Source organism: Peromyscus leucopus, chromosome 4 (assembly GCF_004664715.2).
Source record: "Peromyscus leucopus breed LL Stock chromosome 4, UCI_PerLeu_2.1, whole genome shotgun sequence".
In the NCBI taxonomy this organism is placed as follows: Eukaryota; Metazoa; Chordata; class Mammalia; order Rodentia; family Cricetidae; genus Peromyscus; species Peromyscus leucopus.
In genome coordinates, this window is record NC_051066.1 from 147355246 (window position 1) to 147376128 (window position 20883).

The following is a 20883-nucleotide window of genomic DNA, read 5'->3' on the forward strand; positions in this document are numbered from 1 at the left end:
TGCGCCTGGGAGAGGGGGAGGGCAGAGAAAAAGATTTTCTGGACTGGAGCTTTGGCTCTAAGGAATAGGAGAACCCCAAACAAGTGCCGAAACACACAGAAGGTGCATAGTAGAACAGGAGACCCATGGGAGCTGAGCTTAGCTCCAAACTACAAACTGGCCATTAACAGCAGATGGTTACATGGGTACCACCACACAATGGACTCAAGCACCAGGCAGCCCCATCTGAAATACGTTGCATTTCTGGAGGCCAGGTAAATATCACAGAAGGAAGCCGACAATTGTATGTAGGTCCCAGCTGACCAAATGCTGCGTAATGCAATTAGGAATTCTGTAGAAATATACTAGATTACCTTCCTTGGTAAATAGAGAGCTCCCAGAGTTCCTCAGCGAAGTGAGTGTTCACCTCCTGAAGGGGTACCGGCCTCAGCTCCCTCCCCATATGACCAGAGAACAGTGAGAAGATACAGCTGCACATTGGTGCCCTCACAAGCTCACTCAAATCCAACAGGGTCCCGCGATTCTGCCTCACACTGTTTTTGCCCCACAAATGCTTTTGTAAACTCACACCCCAACCTCCAATCCACTGCTCTCCAAGTAGCTTCTCCCCACTCTCTCCAGATCCTCAGTGCTGGCATTTTTTCAGGCCTGACCCCCCTTCCTCTCTCCGCGTTCTCCGTATCTGGTTTACAACTCCATTTTCAATCATACTTGAGGACTCCGGTTTCCGTTTTCTGTAGCCCCACCCACTGTGGAAGCTCCTGGACCACAGACCTTACCCCCTACTTACCCTTAGTTCTCAGACTGTCCCCACGAAAGCCGAGTTTATGGCTTAGAGCTCCCCGTCCCTCTGGTTTCATCCTCAGGTGTTCTCAGGGAGTACCCACGAGAGTATTTCACTGTTCTAAAACCGAGGTCTCCCCACTCTGTCACTTCCCTCTCCTTCCTCTCATCTTCCATCTGCAACCTATCAATCTCCCCGCCACCCTTCATTTCTTCCCACTCTGCATGTCCTCCACTGCCATCCTGAGCTCAGCTGGACTCTGGCAGCAGCTCCTGTAGCTTCACTGTATGGGTGGTGCTTTCCTTCAAGCGATTGGAAGGCTGCCTTCAGAACGAAAATCTGATGTCTCGTTTTTTTATTCAAGTCTACGTCATTCTGTTTCACCAAGGTGAAAACACTGTCACTTGCAGCCTCGTCTCATGTTAAGGACTTCGCAAAGTCCTTAACACTAGTCCTCCCTTAGTGAGTGCTCCCACTAGGGAGCACACATGTTCTGCTTGTCCAACTTCCCACCTATTAATATTCCCTTTAGAATAGTTACCCATTGTCAGCCTATATTTATCATACAAAATGTTTCATTATCACATTTGTTATGTACAGCATGCACTTTGCTGATTTACTACCCTCATTATGCTCTCCTGTCCCAGGCCCTTACACACACACACACACACACACACAGATAAATCTAGATTCCATATATAAGAAAACATGCTGGGTGGTGGCGGCGGCAGTGGCGGCGGCGGCAGCGCACGCCTTTAATCTCAGCACTCGGGAGGCAGAGCCAGGCAGATCTCTGTGAGTTTGAGGCCAGCCTGGGCTACAGAGTGAGATCCAGGACAGGCTCTAAAACTATGCAGAGAAACCCTGTCTCGAAAAAACAAAAAAACAAAACAAAAACCGTGAGTCTGGTTTAATTGCTTAACATGATCTCCAGCTCAAAAAAAATTTTTTTTTTTCAATCTTTATGGCTGAATAAAACTCTACTGTGTAGGCCAGAGATGGTCCACCAGGTGATGTCACTGCCACAGAAACCTGGTGAGCTGAGTTTGACACCTGAAACTCATGTAAAGGTGAAGGAGAGAAACAACTTCACAGAGTTGTTCTCTACTGTCCACGTGTACTGTGGCACACACATTCCTCACACATGCTAAGGTGTATGTGCACACCTCACTGTGTATGTGTACACTTCATCCATTCATCTGTTGATGGTGGTTTATACTGATTCATTAAATCTTGGCTTTTGTGAATGTTGCCACAATAAACATGGATGTACAATTGTCTCTAAGGAGTGGTGAGTGGTGACTGCTAGGTGTTTTTTCTTTTGAGACAGGTTCTGTGTAACCCCAGAACTCACTGTGGGTACTTTTTGAGGAACCTGTATATTTAGTTCCACAATGGGCAGCTTTTCCCTTTACTTTTTGTGGTGCAGGGTCTTGAACCCAGGGCCTCTTGTATGCTAGGCAAATGCTCTACCACTGGGCTACATCCCCTGCTCTTAGCTTTTTCTTCTGAACTCAGTTCATGCTCTACTCACCAACAGACCTTTACCTTTCCACTGTGCAAACCTCTTCATGGAGGCAGGCAAGGCAGCTGACTGCTGGACAGCTAGCTCCTCCATGCTGCCTAAGGCAGGTGCAGCTTTATACTTAGTTATCTGATTAATCCATGTCTTCTCACAAGGCCACTCCTCTGAGAGCAGGGACCGATCTAGCCATCCTGTTTCCTTCGGACTATACGCAATGCCTGGGCTGTTCTGACAATTTCCTCAATAAACAAATGAATTCCCAAAACCAGTAGCTGTTTCTTCTTTTTCAAAGATCATTCTCTTATCTTATTCAGGAAATAATCGTAAGTGAAAATATTTTAAAATGAACATTTCTTTAACAGGGTTGAAATTCAGTAACAGGAGAGATGTGTTTAAGCTCTAGCTTGCTTTTATTTTCTGTTCTGTGCCATATTCAACACAGCACAACAACTGTTACCACTCCCGAGTTCAGATGCAAGGCTGAGAGGACAAAACATGAAAAAGCCGGCTGTACACAAGAAAACCTTTTAATGCAACAGCAACACACAGTTCAATAAAATCCGTTCAATAAACTTCAACATATTAACAGTAACAACAGAAAACAATGAAGAAGCCTGAGGGGCTGCTGTCAGGGAAAGGTCAGTTCCTGCTCAGACTGGAGGGACACTAATCTCAAGGCGGCCTCTCTCCCCATCCCAGGAGGAACTCGGGCTCTTTGAACAGCGTAGGTAGCTCCATACAGAAGGCAGCAGCACAAAGCCTCCAAGGGTCAGGCTCTGCCTTCCCACAAAGGGCCTGGACCAAAGGCACTGGGGGCTCAACACAGGACACTGTGCCAAGGACAGGGTGCAGACAGCAGCTGTACCCTTGGGGAGCTGGCAGCCTTGGAGAACCAGCTCAACAGGCTGCTCTGGGTGTAGGTAAGCCAGCACTGTAGCCTGTCAACACTACCCTCCCAGCTCAGACTAACTGCAGACGTGTGCGTGGGCTCTGGGGACACCACAAGGCATCAATCAGTCTGCGGCACATCTGGGGCATGACAATTGCCAAGGACTTTGTTGATGAGGACCAGGCTGAAGCAAGGGGATGAGGCTGGGGCTGGACCTTCACACTTTAGCTCCAGTGGAGACCTTTCTGGAAATAAAAACTGTCCTGTGCTTGTCTGCAATGGACGTAATTGGGACAAGCGAAGCTTCTCCGGTGGAAGGCTGCCACCTCTCCAAGGGGCCAAAGTGGGGTTGCTTTTGCACTCCCGCAGGGGCATGCTGGGTATTGGGGGCAGATGCAGGGGAGGCCCCTAGCTTCCTTGTCTGGGAAGGTCGGGTAGAGGGTTCCTGTTGCCCTCTTGGGGTTAGTTCATGTTCTGGTTGACTTCCTGCCGTAACTTCTGTGCAGGGCCATTCCTGGGTTCGATTTGTAGGAGGCTGCTAATATCTGCAAGGCTGGATTTATAGTCCTATGCAAGAGAAAAGAAGAGTTGGGGAAGGGAGGAGTGAGACCCACTGGAGTGGGAAAGCTGCTGAGGGCTTGGGAGGACACAGCAAGCGCTGCTTGGCTCGATACCACAGGAGCCAGCACTGGCATAAATCTGACTACAGCTGGGTTTCTGAGCAGGGATCCTTTACCTTGAGTGCCTTGTAGGCTTGAGCCCGTCTGTAAAATGCTTTCACATTCTTTCCATCCAGCTTGAGGGCTTCTGTGCAGTCCTTTACTGCCTCCTTGTACTGTTTCAGGACCAGATGGCAGAGAGCTCTGATGGGGAAAGACCATCGCACAAGTTCAGTCACTGGTGGGTCCCCTCAAGCAAGATGGAGGCAGTTGGGGATGACCCGATTTGCTGAGCACCCATTCTGTGCTGCTGTTTCTACCTCAGTCCTCTCCAGTCTAGCCTCACCTCCCAAGATTTAGGTTTATGTGTGTATGTTATTGTCACATGTGTGCTGGAGCCCATGGAGGCCAGAAAGAGGTGTTAGATCCTCTGGAACTAGAGTTACAGGTGGCTGTGAGCTGCCATGTGGGTGCTGAGAACTGAAACTGGGTCCCCTGGAAGAGCAGCCAGTGCTCTTTAACTGCTGGCCATTTCTCCAGTTCCCTGGCCTTTTTTGCAGATGCAAGGGCTATAAGAAGCTTCGTAACTGGCTCAGGAGTCAAGGGACTTGCCCAAGGCCTACCACCAGTGAGAAGCAGAGCTGGAGTTCAAACCAGTGGGTCTGCAGGAACCCAGAGCCTGGCCTTGCATACTTCTGTCATTCACCACCCTGCATCAGGTTCTTTAAGCAAAGAAAAGTTCTTCAAACATTTTCCTCAACAGATGAAAAATTTTACCCATTTTAAGAAAAAATAATGCATGAATATTAAATACTAACTAACATTATGCCTGCTGACGTTTCAGGGGTAGAGTGTAAAGATGTAAGCAATTACTTTGGAACAATCAACGATAACATGGACTGGGCTAGGGATGGAGTGGAGAGCTCAGCACTGGATAGGGCCCCCAGCACTGTGTATCTACTGGACAACCTAGATGTTGAGTAGATGGTCTTCAAGGTACTTGCATGTTTCCAACTTCCCATACTTTGAAATGTCTCATAAGGAAGCCTGTCAACTTGGCCCACTCATTCCCCCTCATTGTTTTTAGTGGATACAGAGCACGACAGTTGGATATGGCATCGTTTGTTTTACCAATTCCCTCTCTGCAAGTATCTTCACTGTTTCCAGCATGGTAAGTACAGAATGCTGCAGTGAACTCCCCGGGGAAGAGGCTGCCAGATCAAGAGATACCAACAGCTCAAATTCTGTAATTGCCAGGCACTCTGAAGAAGTTACCAAGAGTCTCTTTTCCTATGACTGTAACAAACCTGGGTCTTAAATTGTAATTTCTGTGAAGATTGAAGAAAATGGTAGCTAATGAATTTTAGTTATTTGAAAATACAGAGAGGAAGAATTTGTATTTAACCCCCACCCGAACAACCCAACATTATTTACTGACTGATACCTCTTCTCCCCACACTTAAACTAAACGATGTTTTGTTGTTGTTGTTTCTTCCCTGATTAACTCTAGAATCATCATCACCACTTAAAAACAAACAACACAAAAATCTACCTCAGGCTGGAATACAGGTCAGTGGAGAGTGCTAGCCTAGCATGCACTAGGCCCTCAGTGTTGAGGCCTGGCAGTGCACCCCCACCCAAGGGGCAAGACCACATTTCAAATGAGCACATTATAAACAAAGAGAAGTAAACCTGGAGCCCAGATACATTTGTTTAAAGGACAGTATTTAAACAAATTCTTACAAGTTATGGCAAAAATAAAATATTCTTAGGAGAATGAGCTAATGGGCTTCTAGCAGCACCAAGGCCAAAGAGCTTAGAGAAGAGAGGGAACCAGTGGGTCACAGGCTTCCTGTACAAGCTAGCCTCGCAAAGGAGGCACCCTGGTCCAGTCAGCTCGGAAAGTCACAGGCAACTCCGAAGAAGCAGCAAAACCAAACCTGAGTGAGGTAAATCTACTTAATTTCTTACGCCACCTCCTGTGAGCACGGTTCCCACAGTCCACTGAAGAAACACTAGCTGATCTCAGGAAGCCGCCTCAGGCCTGCACAAGTGTTTCAGTGTGTGCACCAAAGCACCTCGCTACAATCTGAAACAGGCTTTAGTTTTAAATTTTCTCCAGCTAAGAAAATACTGTCTGTATATATGTTCCCGATATGCGCATGCAGGTGCACATGCCATGGCATACATGTGGAGTCAGTACAGAACAGAGAAAGTCAGTTTTCTTTCCACTCTTATTGAATGTGGGCTCTGGGGGTCAGAATGCAGGTCACCAGACTTGGGTGGCGAGTACCTTTACCTGCCGAGTCATCTCACTGTCTGGAAACACGTTTTATCTTAAAAGTTTTTACTGAGGAACAAGGAAGTTCTATCAGATCAGACTTTTTGAAAGGATTTATTGTTTTGTGTGCTTGCATGTGTTTATGTGCACCATGTGTGTAAGTACAGCTGCCCAGAGAGGCCAGAAGAGGGCACTGGATCCCAGGAATGAAGTCAGAGGTGGCCGTGAATTGTCTGATACGGTGCGAACTACTCATGATTGGCCATCTCTCCAGCTCCCAGAGTCAAGATGTTCCAACTAGACTTCTGAATGCATGTCATGTGGGAATCAATGATAAATGTGTGGAGGAGGCAGCGCCTCTTGCTGTCTCAAGCTTCTGACAATAAAAGTAATGGATTTCACTGGAGCCAGAAGTTAGACAGCATCTTCATTTTCTCAACTTTAAAATCAGTAATACCGGTCTCTGTCACCTACACTGCTGAACATCAGTATAAAGCAGTGAGTACCACACAAGGGTGTGTGTGTGTGTGCGCACCCTATCTCTAATCACCTAAACTGCTGAGTATCAGTATAGAGCAGTGAGTCCCACAAGAGGGGGAGGAGAGTCGTCGTGTCGCGTCCCCCCCCCCCCCCCCAAGCTCGGAGCTTCCCAACAGCAGTTCCTGCTGCAGGCCCACTGCTCTGCACTTAGCCAGAAAGCACTCTCTCTTCCTGCTCTAGCCAGACAATAGTTACTCCACTTGCTGGGCTCTAGGCCAGAACTGTCAGAAACAGGTTGGTTAGAGCAACCATGGGCAGAGAGCAGGTTACTGAAAGCTTAAAATTCTGGGATGAGGGCTAGGACAGACAGTGAAGACGACTGTTGAGCAGCTCTTTACGTCTCTACCCTTTACAGCTGCCACTATCAATACCTTGTTCACGTTCTGAGGTAGGTGGGAATGCACATGACTTCCTGAAAAGGACCCAAACCCTCAACAATCAGGAGTCTGTGGTAGGCAAGCACGTATCCTCTGAGCTACATCCCCACCCCGGAGCCCACGGCAGGCGAGCATCTCCCCGCTACACCCCAGCCTTCAGAAAAGCCTTTGGAGAATCCCGAGGCCAGAGCTGCGCAGAAGATACCTGTTGCTGTATGTGGCAGATTCCAGGCTACTACACAAGAGGCTTTCACTGTACTTCTCAATAGCTTTCTTATGGTTGCCCTTCTTTACAAGCTCATTGCCTTCTTCCTTCAGAACTCTGGCTCTCTCCACATCCCCAGCAGAAGGCACTAGACACAAATTCAGAAGAGGAAAAAACCATGGATCAGGTGCTCAAAGGAGATCAGTGAGATCTCTTCAGCAGCATCTCTTCCAAGTCAGGGACTGCCTGGGCGGCTGCAGACCACTCCTCCTGACTACTCAGTCCCTAATTAATGGCTTTTAGTCAATTAAAGGTTTTTGTTAGAAGAGAATGGAGACTCACAAACACATTTACACATGCATCATATATACATGATACAAAGCAAGCCAGGTTTACTTGTGGTACTGCCACTGGGTAGCTGGAATGTTCTGCACAACCCACTTAACTTCAGTACCTCCGTTTCCTCCCCAGTGTGAAGGGCTATGTCAGGATCAGACCTGAGAATAATACAGGCCAAAGTGGAGAACAGCCTACAAACGTAACGAGAAGCATCTAGTAAAGCAAGGCTGTGGCTTCTGGGCTTCAGAAAGGGGCTGAGAGGCTTGTTTGATGTGCTGGGGGCCTGTGAGTATCCACTTCCACCTGCCCTGCAGCTCTGCCCCAGCCCTTAAGGGAGAGAGCAGAGAACAAGGTGAAACTCAAGCTGCTCACACTAGTTGTGTGAAGGTCCTTGACTGTGTGGCTCCAGTCAATTGTCCCAGTCTCATTCCCAGCACCACATTTTAATCTTTAAAACACTCGGTATTTTCAACCAGGGCAAAGTTGCAGGAATAAAATCAGTGCTACGACTCATCCCCTGTTTAGGAATTATTACTAGGACCAGAAGCCCTGTGGACCCTCCCCAACCCATCTACTCTTGAAAGACTATTCTTTCTAATTCTGTGCTTCCCCTTCCCTTAAGCTAACTATCTCAATCCACATAAACCACAGCTGTGGATACAAAACCACCTCTAAGCCACTTGTCATTGGGCGTCCTATAAAGAAGCAAGTATTTCCATATAGTCTCTTACGGCTTGGTTGCTGTCCCTCAACATTCTATTCCTGACATTTGTCTATGTTGATACATTTTCACTTCCAAAATCCCAGGAAGGATCTGTCCCCTCCTCTCGTTTGTGGAGACCTGGGTTATTTCTAGTTTGTTTTGTTATCACAAAACATTCTGCAGTGACCACTCCTGTGGACAGGAGCGTGAGTTTCTAGAAGCAGCCCAGCAGGGTGGATGCATGCAGACTCAGTTTCACCTGGGCTCTGCAATCGGTCCCCTGCAGTCATGTTTATTCATGCATTTCCCTTCTCCAGCTCCTTCCATTGCTTCTGGCCCCGATTTTCCTCCCTAATGACCTCATCCTTTAAGGTCCAGCTCAAGATATCACTTTTATCACACCCTAGTGTGAGCGTTGCCTTGACTACTCAATGTCAACTTCCCAAACACTAACAATTCCACGGCACCTGCCTTTCCTCCATATATCTTAAAACAACATCACCATAACTCCATTTCTCCCTAGACCAGCAGCTCCCTAAGGGTCAAGTTCTGTCCCTGTCTCTGCTGCTTAGCACAGGGCCTGTACCACATGGCTCAGTGACTCCAGAGGAACAAAATAAAAACCAGGTACCTTGAGGCCATCTAGTTCATTAGCACTCCATAATTTCCTTCTAAGAGTGGAAAACAACAACCAGGCTCCCACATGCTGTCTAGGGAGCTTCCTGCAAAGAGGAGTAATGCTGCCCTCTTCCACTAAAACCAACTTATCCATAAAGAGCTCTGCCTCTGTCCCTTCTGTACTGCCCTGTCTTGACTCACACTTGCTATCCTGGGACAGTTCTCCTGGAACATTAGTGAGAGCTTCCCAGCAGACAACCCCCTGCTATGGTTGCCCAGCTCTCTGTCTGTCCTTATTCATTCTTCTCCAGGTTCACCCAGGACACGTGTTCTCAGGAAGGCATCACTTTCTAGTTATGGGGATGATACCAGGGAAGGGGCGGGGGGCACTGAGACAGTTATAAAACTTCATCTCTTGGTTACCGGAGCCTGTGACCAATCACACCAGGACACTGGGAAAATACAAGCTAAGTTATATAGAGGAAGTGACTTTTAACTGAATTGAAAAACAAAAAAAAAAACGATTGAGTTGAGGGGCAGGTAAGAGTGGGATGGGGTTTTTGGCATGACATCTATAATTATGAGTCAATACATTTCCTTTATTATTTTGCCATGTTGGAAGTTTCTGTTCTTGCAATCAAAAACATTCTAAGCAACACATTCCAAGTACTGCTAGTGAATGAGAACTAGCACTTGCACCCATGTCCCAGGCCGGTTTACACATCTTGTATCACTTAAGCCTTTCATTGACGACTTCACTGTCCAGTCAAGGAGATAATCTCTAAGAAGTTGAGACCCTTTTATGATGTTTTTCACTTTATTTATTGCCTAACAGCTACATGAGGCCAACTCTTGGAAGGCCACTCTAAACTTCTTAGACTGACACTTGCAAAGAGCTCACCTCTGCTCTTTGCAGTTGCAGTCTCTTTGGATTTGTTTTTAGCTGTCTCTTTGTGACTCTCCGAAGGCATGGAATTCCATCTCTTCTGGGCTGAAACAGGCACCACAGGAATGGGAGGCAGCTTCAGGCGCCACTCAGGCCCAAGTGAGTCCATGAGAGCTCTAGTGATTCTGGAAGGAAAGGATAAGGAGTTGCATGAGGTGTCTTGCCAGGTCAAGCTGTTCCTCTTTCACCCCAAGGGATGGAGGCTCATTCACAAGGCAGGGCATACTCCCCAACCCCCACTATTTGTATTTCCCACATGCTCTAACAGATGAATGGGAGCCTACTCCTCATCAACTCCTCAGACCTGACACCACAGGACACTTTCCCTTAGCCTGGCTGCCAAACATGAATTTTAAGGTCCCCTGCCAGTTGTTAAAGATAAACTTTGCATACATACCCCCAAGAAAGGATCCCATTAAAAAAAAAAAAAAAAAAAAAAAGCCGGACAGTGGTGGCATCCCAGCACTTGGGAGCAGAGGCAGGTAAATCTCTATGAGTTCGAGGCCAGCCTGGTCTATAAAGTGAGTTCCAGGACAGGCTCCAAAAGCTACACAGAGAAACCCTGTCTTGAAAAACCAAGGGGGGAAATATATATATAATATTTTCTCATGGAAAGTAGTTCAAAGCATACAAACACCTGTTATTTGCTTACTGTTCAGACTGGATTTTCTTGTGTCAATCAGCCCATTCAGCAATACTAAAACCTCAGTGGTTCCATTTGCAGGCTAATATGGCCTGTGGGTTCTAGCATTCTCCCTCCTCTCTATTTTTAGTGTGTGTCACATCCACTCCTGACCCCAATGGCTGTGTGGCTCAGTGGTAGAGTGTCTGTCTAGCACATACAAGGCACTAGGTTTGATCCTCAGCAAACAAGCTTCTTCTCCCCGACCTTATGCACATCTCCTCTGCATTAAATAATTCCTTCCGTTTTCCATTCCTACTCTGGAGATTTAGCTAAATCCTGCTTATTTAATTTTCAACTTAAAATGGTGTTCTTTGCCCATGAGGTCCATGTTGTTAATGGAAATGGATTTCTGGCACTTAGTACATCACCTGGCTCCCACCAAGACACAGTAAGTATGCGTGTGCTACAGGAGTGGATAAAACTCCTGAATCCTGTTCCTGTGTTATAAGACTAAAACCACACAGACAGAAACCACAGCAAATTCACAGCCTCTCACTAGGCTTTGGAGCAGTTTTCTTGCTTGGCCCAGCTATTCCAATTCCTATTCCCTAACGTTTTTTCAAAGCGTTCTCTCTTATTCCCCAAATAAAAACCTGGGTACTCGTGACGGTTAATCTTAATTGTCGGGGCTGGAGAGATAACTCAGTGTGTAAGAACACTTGTTTTTCAGGTTTCTAGCACCCACATGGTGGCTCACAACCATCTATAATTCCAGTTCTAGGGCATCCCACATCCTCCTCTGACCTCTGAGGGCACCAGGCATGCACGTGGTGCACATACACACAGGCAGAGAAACACTCATAAAAACAAACAAGCAAACAAAACCCTCAATTGTCAACTTGATGAGATCTGGAACCACCAAAGGGACAAGCATCTGGGCAAGCCTACCCATGAGGGGTTATCTTGATAAGTTAACTGAGGTGAGAAGCCCACTCCTTCCTGAGCTTGGGTCCTGGACTGCACACAATGGCGAAGCCAGCTGAGCATCAGCACTGACCACTCTGCTTCCTAACTGCAGATGAAATGTGAGCAGCTGCCTCAAGCTCCTGCGACCTGCCATGATGGACTAGATCCTTTAACTGTGGGCCAGAATAAACCTTTGACCTTTACTTGTTTTTGTCAGGGTACGCTATCACAGCACCAGGAAGGTAGTTAAGATACCGTTCAATCATCCCTACTTCTCTCCGTCACACAGAGCCAACCTGTTCCGTGTAAGCTCTGGGCCCATCCATCCCTGCCTCTTTCAGGGACCTCACCTGGGCAGCATCTTTCTCTCAAGTGACTGACTCCACACTAAAGTCCCTTCAACTCGCTCACGTATATAACTCTCCTGGACACCCCTTACCACTCCAGCTACACTCCCGTCTCCCTTCCTAACCTGCCATCTGCTTCTGACCTCACTGAATTGCTGCTCTCAGCCTCACTAGTGACTTCACTGTGAAAAGCACTCCCTGGCCTCTCTTCTGTCCTGGAGAACGTGTGCTGGCCACTCCCATACTTAACACTGCATGACTACCTTGAACCTGTGCAATACTGACTAGTACTCCCTTGGAGGCCAAGAGCTGTGTAAAGACAGAGTTATGTCTCATTCAGCAGGTCCTTGTGCAAAGTCTGGCACAAAACTAGTAGTGTTTAGGGAATGACAAAAAGACTCCAAGAGAAAACTGGGTGTTGACACAAGCCAACCAAGAAACCAAACATAGACCATATTACACTGTTTGGTGCTTGGGCTTTCTAGCACTCCACATGAACGGAAATCCTGATCAAATATACAAACAAAAGATAAAATATACAAACAATATACTGATCAAATATACAAACAAAAGATAAAGAAAAATCTAGCCATGGTTCAGGAGACCAGAATCCCACCTAGCAGCATTCTAGCTCCACGTGTTTCTTACTCTCCAGTTAGAGTTAGCACTCTGAACATGAGTGGGGTCTGAATCTCTTTTCAATTTTGCTATCCTCCACCGAGCCTCCTATACTTTAAAGAGTGCTCAATAAATAGTAGTGTGCGAATGAATGTGCACATGCAGCAAAAACCATCAATCTCAGTAATTCTGACTTAAAAAAATCCACTTTACTATTAAGTGTAAGAGTCAGTCCACGGGAGTTCGAGTACCCATGGATGCATCAGGTCACTTTGGAACTAGAATTACAGATGGTTGCGAACTGTCCAAAGTAGGTGCTAAGAATGGAACTCAGGTCCCCTGCAAAAGCAGCAAGTACTCACAACTGCCGAGCCATCTCTTTAACTCCAGTTACATATTACATAATCTGCTAAGTGCAACAGCAGATCCTTATATACTTAGTTGAACATACTAAGAGTTTTCCAAGTCTCTGTGGCCAGCCTAGTCTACATAGTGAGTTCCAGGACAGCCAGAGCTACATAGTGAGACCCTGTCTACCAAACAAACAAACAAGACTTTCCTAAGTCAACAGGGCTAAAGAGATGCTTATCATGTAAGCATTAGGGCCTGATTCTGAATATCGAGCACTTGAATAAAAGCTGCACATGGTAGTGTAATGCCTATAATAATCCGGGAGAAGCAGACAGGAAGGTCTCTGGAGGTTGCTGGCCAGTTAGTTTAGCCAAATTGATGTGCTCTGTCAATGAGAGACTGTTAAAAAATAAGGTTGGGAGTGATAAAGGAAGACACCCAACATCAACCCATAGCCTCTACATGTATACATGAACGAATACACGCACGCACACGCGCACACACACACGCACGCACATGCACACAGAGTTTTTCAAGCACAGTCAAAGGGTTCGCACTCAGAACAACTAAAGCAATGGCCCAGGCCAATCAAGGGTACTGGTTCCAAGTTTCATGGAGAAGTTCTGCAGACACTGGGCTCACCTGTTGATGCCTTCCAGGGCTGATGCCACACTGTTATCAATTTGCAGCACAGTCTTATAGTCGACGTAGGCCAGGGGGTACTTCTCCAGGGCTTCATATGCTGATGCTCTTCGCAGCAAGGGCTTGATGCTGAAGGGAACCAAGGCCAGCGCTCTAGAACAAGATGCAGAAATGTCACCTGTCTGCTAGGCCAACAGGCTTCCCCAACAGTGTAGTGATTCAGGTAGGGCCATCTGTAATAGTAACCTAGTTAATTTCTGGCAGGAAGACACCATTTCTAGGATAGGTAGGGAATTCTCAACTTAGACTGAAGTGGGAAGGGAAAGAAGGCAGAGAATCACTAATGGAATGTATGTGCTCATGTATCAATTTTTATGTCCCCCCACCCAAATGAAGAACATGAGTCTCAGAGTTTTCATGTGGACATGTTTCCACACTGTAGTCCAGCAGCAGTAACAAACAGGCCCTGGGGCTAAGTTCGAATTCTACCCACACTGCTACTAGCCATGGGACCCCAGGCAAATCACCTTATCATCCCAGTCTTTGGCAACTCATTCTGCTCTGGGAAGGAGGCTAAACTTACCGTCAGAGTGAGTACCCTGGTAAAGAGAAAAAACCTAGCACAGGCTCCATGAGTGCACCTCTCTCCCTGTCCTCCCATGCATGTAAAAAAGCATCACATCTAGGATTAGCCAGAAGAACCCAGTCGGCAAATGTATGCTGGCTTAGCCATGATGGACAAAGGCTAGCTGAAAGAACAGGACAGGAAAACCCCTTCAATGTCCTGTACACCTGTTACTGATAGACTGTCCTTTCTTGCTCTCTTTTGCCTCCTATCCCCTGCTCCTTTTGAGACAGGCTCTCATTATGTAGCCCTGGCTGGCCTGGAACTCATTACATAGAACAGGCTAGCCTTGATCTCACAAAGATCTGCCTGCCTCTGCCTACTGAACACTGGATTAAAGGTGTGCCTGACCATCTCCGCTCCTTTAGACAATCGGTTAACACTTATCCCCCCTTTCCTTCCTCTTACCTCTCACATCATCATCCCGAAAACACCTGAGCAAGTCAGTCGCTCTAACTGTGTCTCACCCCACCGGTCTAACTTCCCATCCTGCACCACTCTCAGAAGCACTGCCAAAACTCTAAGACAACAAGGACCCAGTGGGGCCTGCTACTCCAAATGGCCTGATAACATTTGGTGACACTTTCTAAGATCTGTCACAGAGGGAAACGGTGGGGTTCTCCCGAAGAAGAAACCTGGCTTGCTCTTGGGAAACCCTCAGGCATTCCAGAGTCTCCCAGGGCCACTTACGAAGTGCAATCTTTGATGCAGTCTGTGCAGTTCCCATCCTTCAAGTAGCATGCTGCACGGTTGGAGTACAGAACGCTTTCTTCTTCGGGGTCTGCAGAACCTGCCCAGATGGAGGCAGGAAGAGCAAGAAGGTCATGAGTTGGGAGATAGAGGTCAGAGGACATAGGGATGCACCTCACACCTGGAGCTCACAAGGCTCAGGAAATCACAGCAGAGGACTGTAGTCTAACCAGGCTTCTATCAGGCAGGATAGTACATTTGCCATTCTTGCCAAGACTGGGGAATTGAGATTTCTGGCATTCGTAGGAACCTTATTTATTCCTCATTTAAGCACTGAACTTGGTACCAGATGTAAAGATAAACATGAAATACAGCTGGCTTCTGCCTCAGAGAAAGCAATGCTTTAATTACTTGGGTGTGTGGTTAACTTTATTACAGAAAGCATGGGGCACTCAGTGGAAAAACACAAGGAAAAGGACAGTAATAAATGCCTGTCAGAGGGAGGTACCCAGAGTTGGAGGGAAATGCAAGATAGAGAGCAGTGAGTTAAGTCAGAAAAGACTTTACTAGAGAAGTGGTAACGGAGCTGGCTCTGCCAAGACTCTGGGCAACTCAAAGTGAACTACCCCAAAGGACAATTATTACTAGTCACTTCTCTAAAGCCAATGCTTACTCTCAGCAGTCACAGAAGCTGAAATCTCTCACTGTGGCTATCATCGTTTTTATTTTTTAAAATGTACTTTGTATGTGTGCATGTGCCCAAGGAGGTCAGAGGACAACTTGAAGGAGTCAGTTCTCTCCTTCCACCACGTGGGGCTGAGGAACGGAACTCAGATCATCAGGTGTGGCATCAAGTGCCTTCACCTGCTGAGTCACCTCACAGACCCCAATGTTCATTTTACAAATACTTTTATTAATTTGAGTATCGTTAAACATATTTTGGCTGTATTAGGGCCCCCCACCTCCTAGACTCACCCCCATTCCCATGCTCCCCAACTTTGTGCTCTCTTTTTTAACCCCTGATCTTAATTTCAGAAGAAATTTTCAACTACATTTTACTCACTAGCATGGGTCATAAAACAACACAAAGCACAGGAAAACAACAACAACAACAACAACAACAATTAGTGCTGACCAAGTAACTCCTGGGCATGTAGTCCAAAGGTCTTACTGAAAAATTCTATTTAGACATTCAACTGTCGAATACTCAGTATCCACCACTTTTAGCAAAATCAGTTGTTCCCACCCTAGCCCCCTTTTTTGAGTCAGGTCTCACTGTTCAGGTTGACATTGAACTAGCAGTTCTCCTGCCTCAGTTTCCCAAAGTACTAGGGCTACAAGATTCATGTCATCACACTTAGTTTCTTCTCATTTCTTTTTTTCTTTCTTTTTTTTTTTTTAATTCAAAACCAATTGCCTTTAATCTCAGTGCTCCTGAGTCAGAGGCAAGAGGATTTCCATCTTTCCATGTGGACCTTCCAACAGCCTTCTTGCTCCAGTCTCTGGAGTGCTAGGACAACAGGTGGGCACCTCCACACCCTCACTCATTCATTTATTTATTCCAGAGCAAGGTCTCACTATGTAGGCCTAACTGGCCTGGAAGCCCCTACACAGACCAGCTGGCCTTCATTTTATTTTTGAAATGGCTAACGCTTCATCCATTCTCATCCTTGTCCCTCTGCTCCCTCTCCCTGGAGGCCAGCACAATCCGCAAGGCACTGTGTGAATTCTCAAGCACTGCCCATTTTAGTATACACCATTAACAGTAAGGTACAGACAGTATCGTTAAGTGGTTCCCAAGGGGCATCACATTGCAACTTGCTTCAGGAAGTATGATACCATGTTGCCACTTGATATCCTTCATTCAATACTAACAAGAATAAACATAATAAATTTATACCTCTTTGCCTCTTCTCTTGGGTCAGAAAATACACAGGTAAGATAAATACATCTTTGACATAAGGAACAAGTACAAGCACTTAAAAACCAGTAATCCATCTCAAGTCACCAAAGCACAGAGCTGCACACAAGTAGCAGGGCTATGTTGGAAAGGTTCTCAGAACCTCAAATCCAGCTGAGGGCCCTACACAATCCACTCAACCCTCCTGAGCACTTGTGTGCATCCACATTCGAAGGCTTCCCTGAGTTCCTCTTTAAAAAAACGAATGCTTTTACTTTATGTGCATTGCTGTTTTGCCTGCATGTATGTCTGTGTGAGGCTGTCAGTGTCAGGTCCCCTAGAACTGGAGTCACAGTCAGTTGTGACCCTCCATGTGGGTCCTGGGAATTGAACCTGGGTCCTCTGAAAGAGCAGTCGGTGCTCTTAACTGCTGAGCCACCTCTCTAGTTCCAGTGAGCCCCCCCCCCCCCTTCTCTTAAGGCCAAGAAGACTGAACTGAGAAGTCAAGAGAATTACCCACATAATCACACAGAAATTCAGTAGTAGGATCAGAACAAAATTCTGGTAAATTTAAACACCAGGGTAACTATTCTAAGGGGTCTCAAATAAACTCTCGAAAAAACAGCCTTTTCTGGGCCAACAGTGATTATATTTATTCCAGGAAGGGGGTTGTGAACAAAAGAAGCCAACAACTTCAGATTCCTCAGCAACTTCATGATGTGAGAAGCCCAAGAGGGTTTCCAGGGAGAAAAAAATGGGAGCTTGAAACTATAAAAACGTTAAACAAAAAGGAGGAAGTACTGATCCTGCAGAGGACCAGAGCTCAGTTCCCACACCCACATCTGGCAGCTCACAAGTTTAACTCCAGCTCTAGGGGAAGGATGCTTCATGCACATTACCCACCTGCCGCCACCAACCCACACCTATGATTACAAGTAAAAAAAAAAAAAAAAAAAAAAAAAAAAAAAAAAGTAAATTAAAAAAACCTGGACTCAGAAATCAGACAAATCTATATTCAGATCCTGGGTCTGACATCTTCACTGTGCAATCCTAGTTAGGCAATTAATTCTTCAGAATTCCTCATTTACAAGTGTTTAATTGATTTGATCATAATGAAGATAAACAACGATAATATCTAGGACACGGAAAAACACTCAAGAAACGCTATCAAGAAAATGAGAATGAGGACTTAAGAGAAAACGAGATTCAAGGATATCCTCAAGTCAAAGCTTCTGGAACTTTGGGCAAAGCCTAGGAGAATCGATAATACGCCGATCCTCTGTTTCAAGCTCTTCTAATTAGGGGATACGATCTCAACTCTTTGGAGGGCTTAAACCACCTACACAATAAGGCTTTATCTACTTCATGTTTTAAACATTCTCGTTGGTAGTTCATACTGTTTAGTCTATCTGGATCCTTTCCGATAGTTCCCTACACGTGGGATGCTCAGTGCCTAAAGCATTAGACGCCCAGCATCTCATGGACATCACCTCAAATATCTCGAGAAGTTGTTCGTGACTTCCTAAGGGATCCAACTCTATCACATTACCTTGTCTTAATAGCTCTAATCTCAGAGGTCTCGTTTACTTATTCACAAACATAAGACAACTGCCCCCATGAAGTTCGACCCTTGAAAAGACCCCATCACGCCACAGTCAGTCAGTATACAAAAGGTGCTCAACTGCATTGTAAAATTTATAGACGTGAGGAGGACTGCTATATCAAGGGTCAGAGGGAGGCCTGAAACTTAGGATACAAGCCAAGAGGACAATTAAAAAAGCAGGCAGAAGAGCCAAATAAGTTTTCCATAGGATGCTAAAGTGACGAAGATGTGGGAGCGTGATAGGAGGGCCTGGTGCGGCGGTTGGCCTGGGAAAAGACCCAGAACACTAGGTCAACGTGAGGCCTGGGCGCCGATGCGGGTGCATGACGCCTGCAGGCCCGGAGGGGAAACGAGGGGCGGGCTCCTACCTCGCGCCTGCAGCAGTCGCAGCGCGCGCTCGTACAGCGCCGAGGCCTCGGCGTACTGGCCGTTGCGGAAACTCTGGTTGCCGGCAGCGCGGAGCTCTTCCACAGAGTCTGAGAGTTTGGGGGCCATCCCGGGAGACCGGCAAACAGGGACCACCTCCGTTCCCCGCAGAGTAGTGCGCAACAGCTTCCGGGCGGAAGCGGCGGCTGCGTGCCCTTAAGGCCCGCAGCCGACTGGCCTCGGGGGGCGGAGCTAGATGGGGGTCGCAGCTAGGCGGCAAGGGACGGGAGGAAGCGCGGGATCAAGCCCTGCGAGGGCCTGGTGTGGCGGTTGGATGCTGGGAAAGGAAAACCCGAAGGCTGAGCCAACTTGAGGCTCGGTGCGGGGATGCAGGTGGAGGACGCAAGCCCGGAGGGGGGAAACGCGGGGCGGGTTCCTACCTCGCGCCTGCAGCAGCCGCAGTGCGCGCTCGTACAGCGCCGAGGCCTCGCCATACTGGCCATTGCGGAAGTTCTGGTTGCCGGCAGCGCGGAGCTGTTCCACAGAGTCTGAGACTTTGGGGGCCATCCCCGGGAGGGCCGGGAAGCAGGGACCAACTCGGCTCCCGGCTCGCTAGTGCGCAACAGCTTCCCTCCGGCAGCTGCGGCTGCGTGCCTTTAAGGCCCGCTGCGGACTGGGCCCGAGGGGCGGGGCCAGGCGGGGTGGGGCTAGGTGGCCGGGGGCGGGCGGATGCGTGGGCTCAAGCCCTTAGGTCTGGCCGCTCATTGTTCTCCAGGGGTGGGGCTAGGAGGGGCGGGGCCAAGAGGATCGGAGGCGGGGCCTTCGAGAACCCAGGCCCTCTGCGCGTGCTCAGTCTGGAATTTGTGGTCCACCGGATTCAAGAGGGCGATGCTCCACGTTTCTTTCGGGATTGCGGTGGCGACCGTGACTGAATCTCAGAAGGAGCCGGATTGTCATCCCTTGTGAGGCTCACAGTCCGGGGGGCCTGGGAAACAATCCACGACCGAAAGAAGATGCATTTTTTCGCCAAGAGATTAATATTATAAAGAAGCAAAGCGCGGGGTGGTGCAAATTTATGGAAGGCTTAAGGCAGCCGGTTCACGGCAACCAAGAGAACTTCACGGTCGACACAGTGAGACTGGCGAAACAGAAGACCATACACACAAAAGAATACAACGCAGCCCCCCCCCCCAAAAAAAAAAAAAAAAAAAAGAATCAACAAAATCCAAAGCAGCTGGGTTTGGTGGCTCAGGTCTGAAATCCTACCACGTGGGAGGCTAAGGCCAATGTAAGTGAGCTCCTGTTTTAAAAGAAAGCACACAACTATGTTATAGGAAATAATGTGTAGGCTGTTAGACATGAGCAGACTGAGGAAAGCCTCTGAGAGTAACTAATTGAGCTGAAACCTGAGATGTAAGGCGTAGGATTCCAGAGAGCTGCAAAGTACCTGGCATCTTGTGGGCCATAAAATTTATTTAATGAGTGAATGCAAATGAATCAAGCTCTTCCATTGAGGTTGACTTCACTTTAAAACAATCGTTTTTAGTAGGTGTGGTGGGAATACCTGTAATCATGTAGTATGGAGGCTGCAACAGGAATATCAGGAATACCTGGCCAGTCAGGGCTACAACAGTGAGATGAAAACAAACCAATATATGCTAATTAAAAGTTAAAACAACAAAACTAGTAAGCAAAACACCCCAGATTTGATCCATCGTGGTGGCACATGCTCCCAGCTCTTGGGGGGGGGCAGAGGCAGGCGGGTCTCTGGTCTACATAGCGAGTTACAAGCCACCCACAGATGTATATGAGATGCTACCTCAGATAGATCCCTACAAACAAACCCAAACTAAAAACAAAAACCCCCAAAGCTCACAAAACAAGTGTGAGGGCACAGAGAAGAAACCACAGAAATCTGTGAGCTTTGCTCTATCCGTCCACAACTCTGTAGTCCAGCTTGAGCTGAGCCTAGACTGGCATTTTGGAGCAAGTCAGTGGGTCTGCTGTTTCTGGGGGGTGTCAGGTCCAAAGGGAACCCCCAATCCACTCTCCTCCCCAAAAGGAATATTGACAGGGTAAACAAAAGAATTACTGGCCGGTAGACTGGTATATTCCTCTGGAATCTGTGAAACGAGTTTCTGTCTACCAAAAGGTGCCACTTAATATCTTCTCTTGCCTGTGGCCAAGGATACCTGTGGCTCTCTGTTGACACATAGCTGTGGTTACACATCAAAGCCCATGCTAACCTCCGGGCTCCTTGAGTCCTTAGCAACATGTACCTGTT

The 20883-nt window shown here is 47.3% G+C and overlaps 1 protein-coding gene across 3 annotated transcripts; it reads right to left on the reverse strand.

Annotated features, from left to right (window-relative positions):
• Positions 1-2818: 2818 nt before the first annotated feature.
• Tomm34 (translocase of outer mitochondrial membrane 34) lies at positions 2819-19300 on the reverse strand. 3 transcript variants are annotated; one of them, XM_028868444.2, is made up of 8 exons: positions 19040-19133; positions 18602-18936; positions 14731-14830; positions 13416-13568; positions 9822-9991; positions 7261-7408; positions 3935-4061; positions 2819-3765 (listed from the first exon to the last, which is right to left on the reverse strand). In XM_028868444.2, exons 2-8 carry the CDS (start codon positions 18726-18728, stop codon positions 3661-3663), a joined length of 930 nt encoding a protein of 309 aa, XP_028724277.1. In that variant the 5' UTR covers positions 18729-18936; positions 19040-19133; the 3' UTR covers positions 2819-3660. The 3 variants fall into 3 exon arrangements, with proteins under 3 accessions (XP_028724277.1, XP_028724275.1, XP_037061424.1); XM_028868442.2 differs by lacking the exon at positions 18602-18936 and having other exon boundaries at positions 19040-19300; XM_037205529.1 differs by having other exon boundaries at positions 18602-19132.
• Between the last annotated feature and the right edge of the window lie 1583 nt (positions 19301-20883).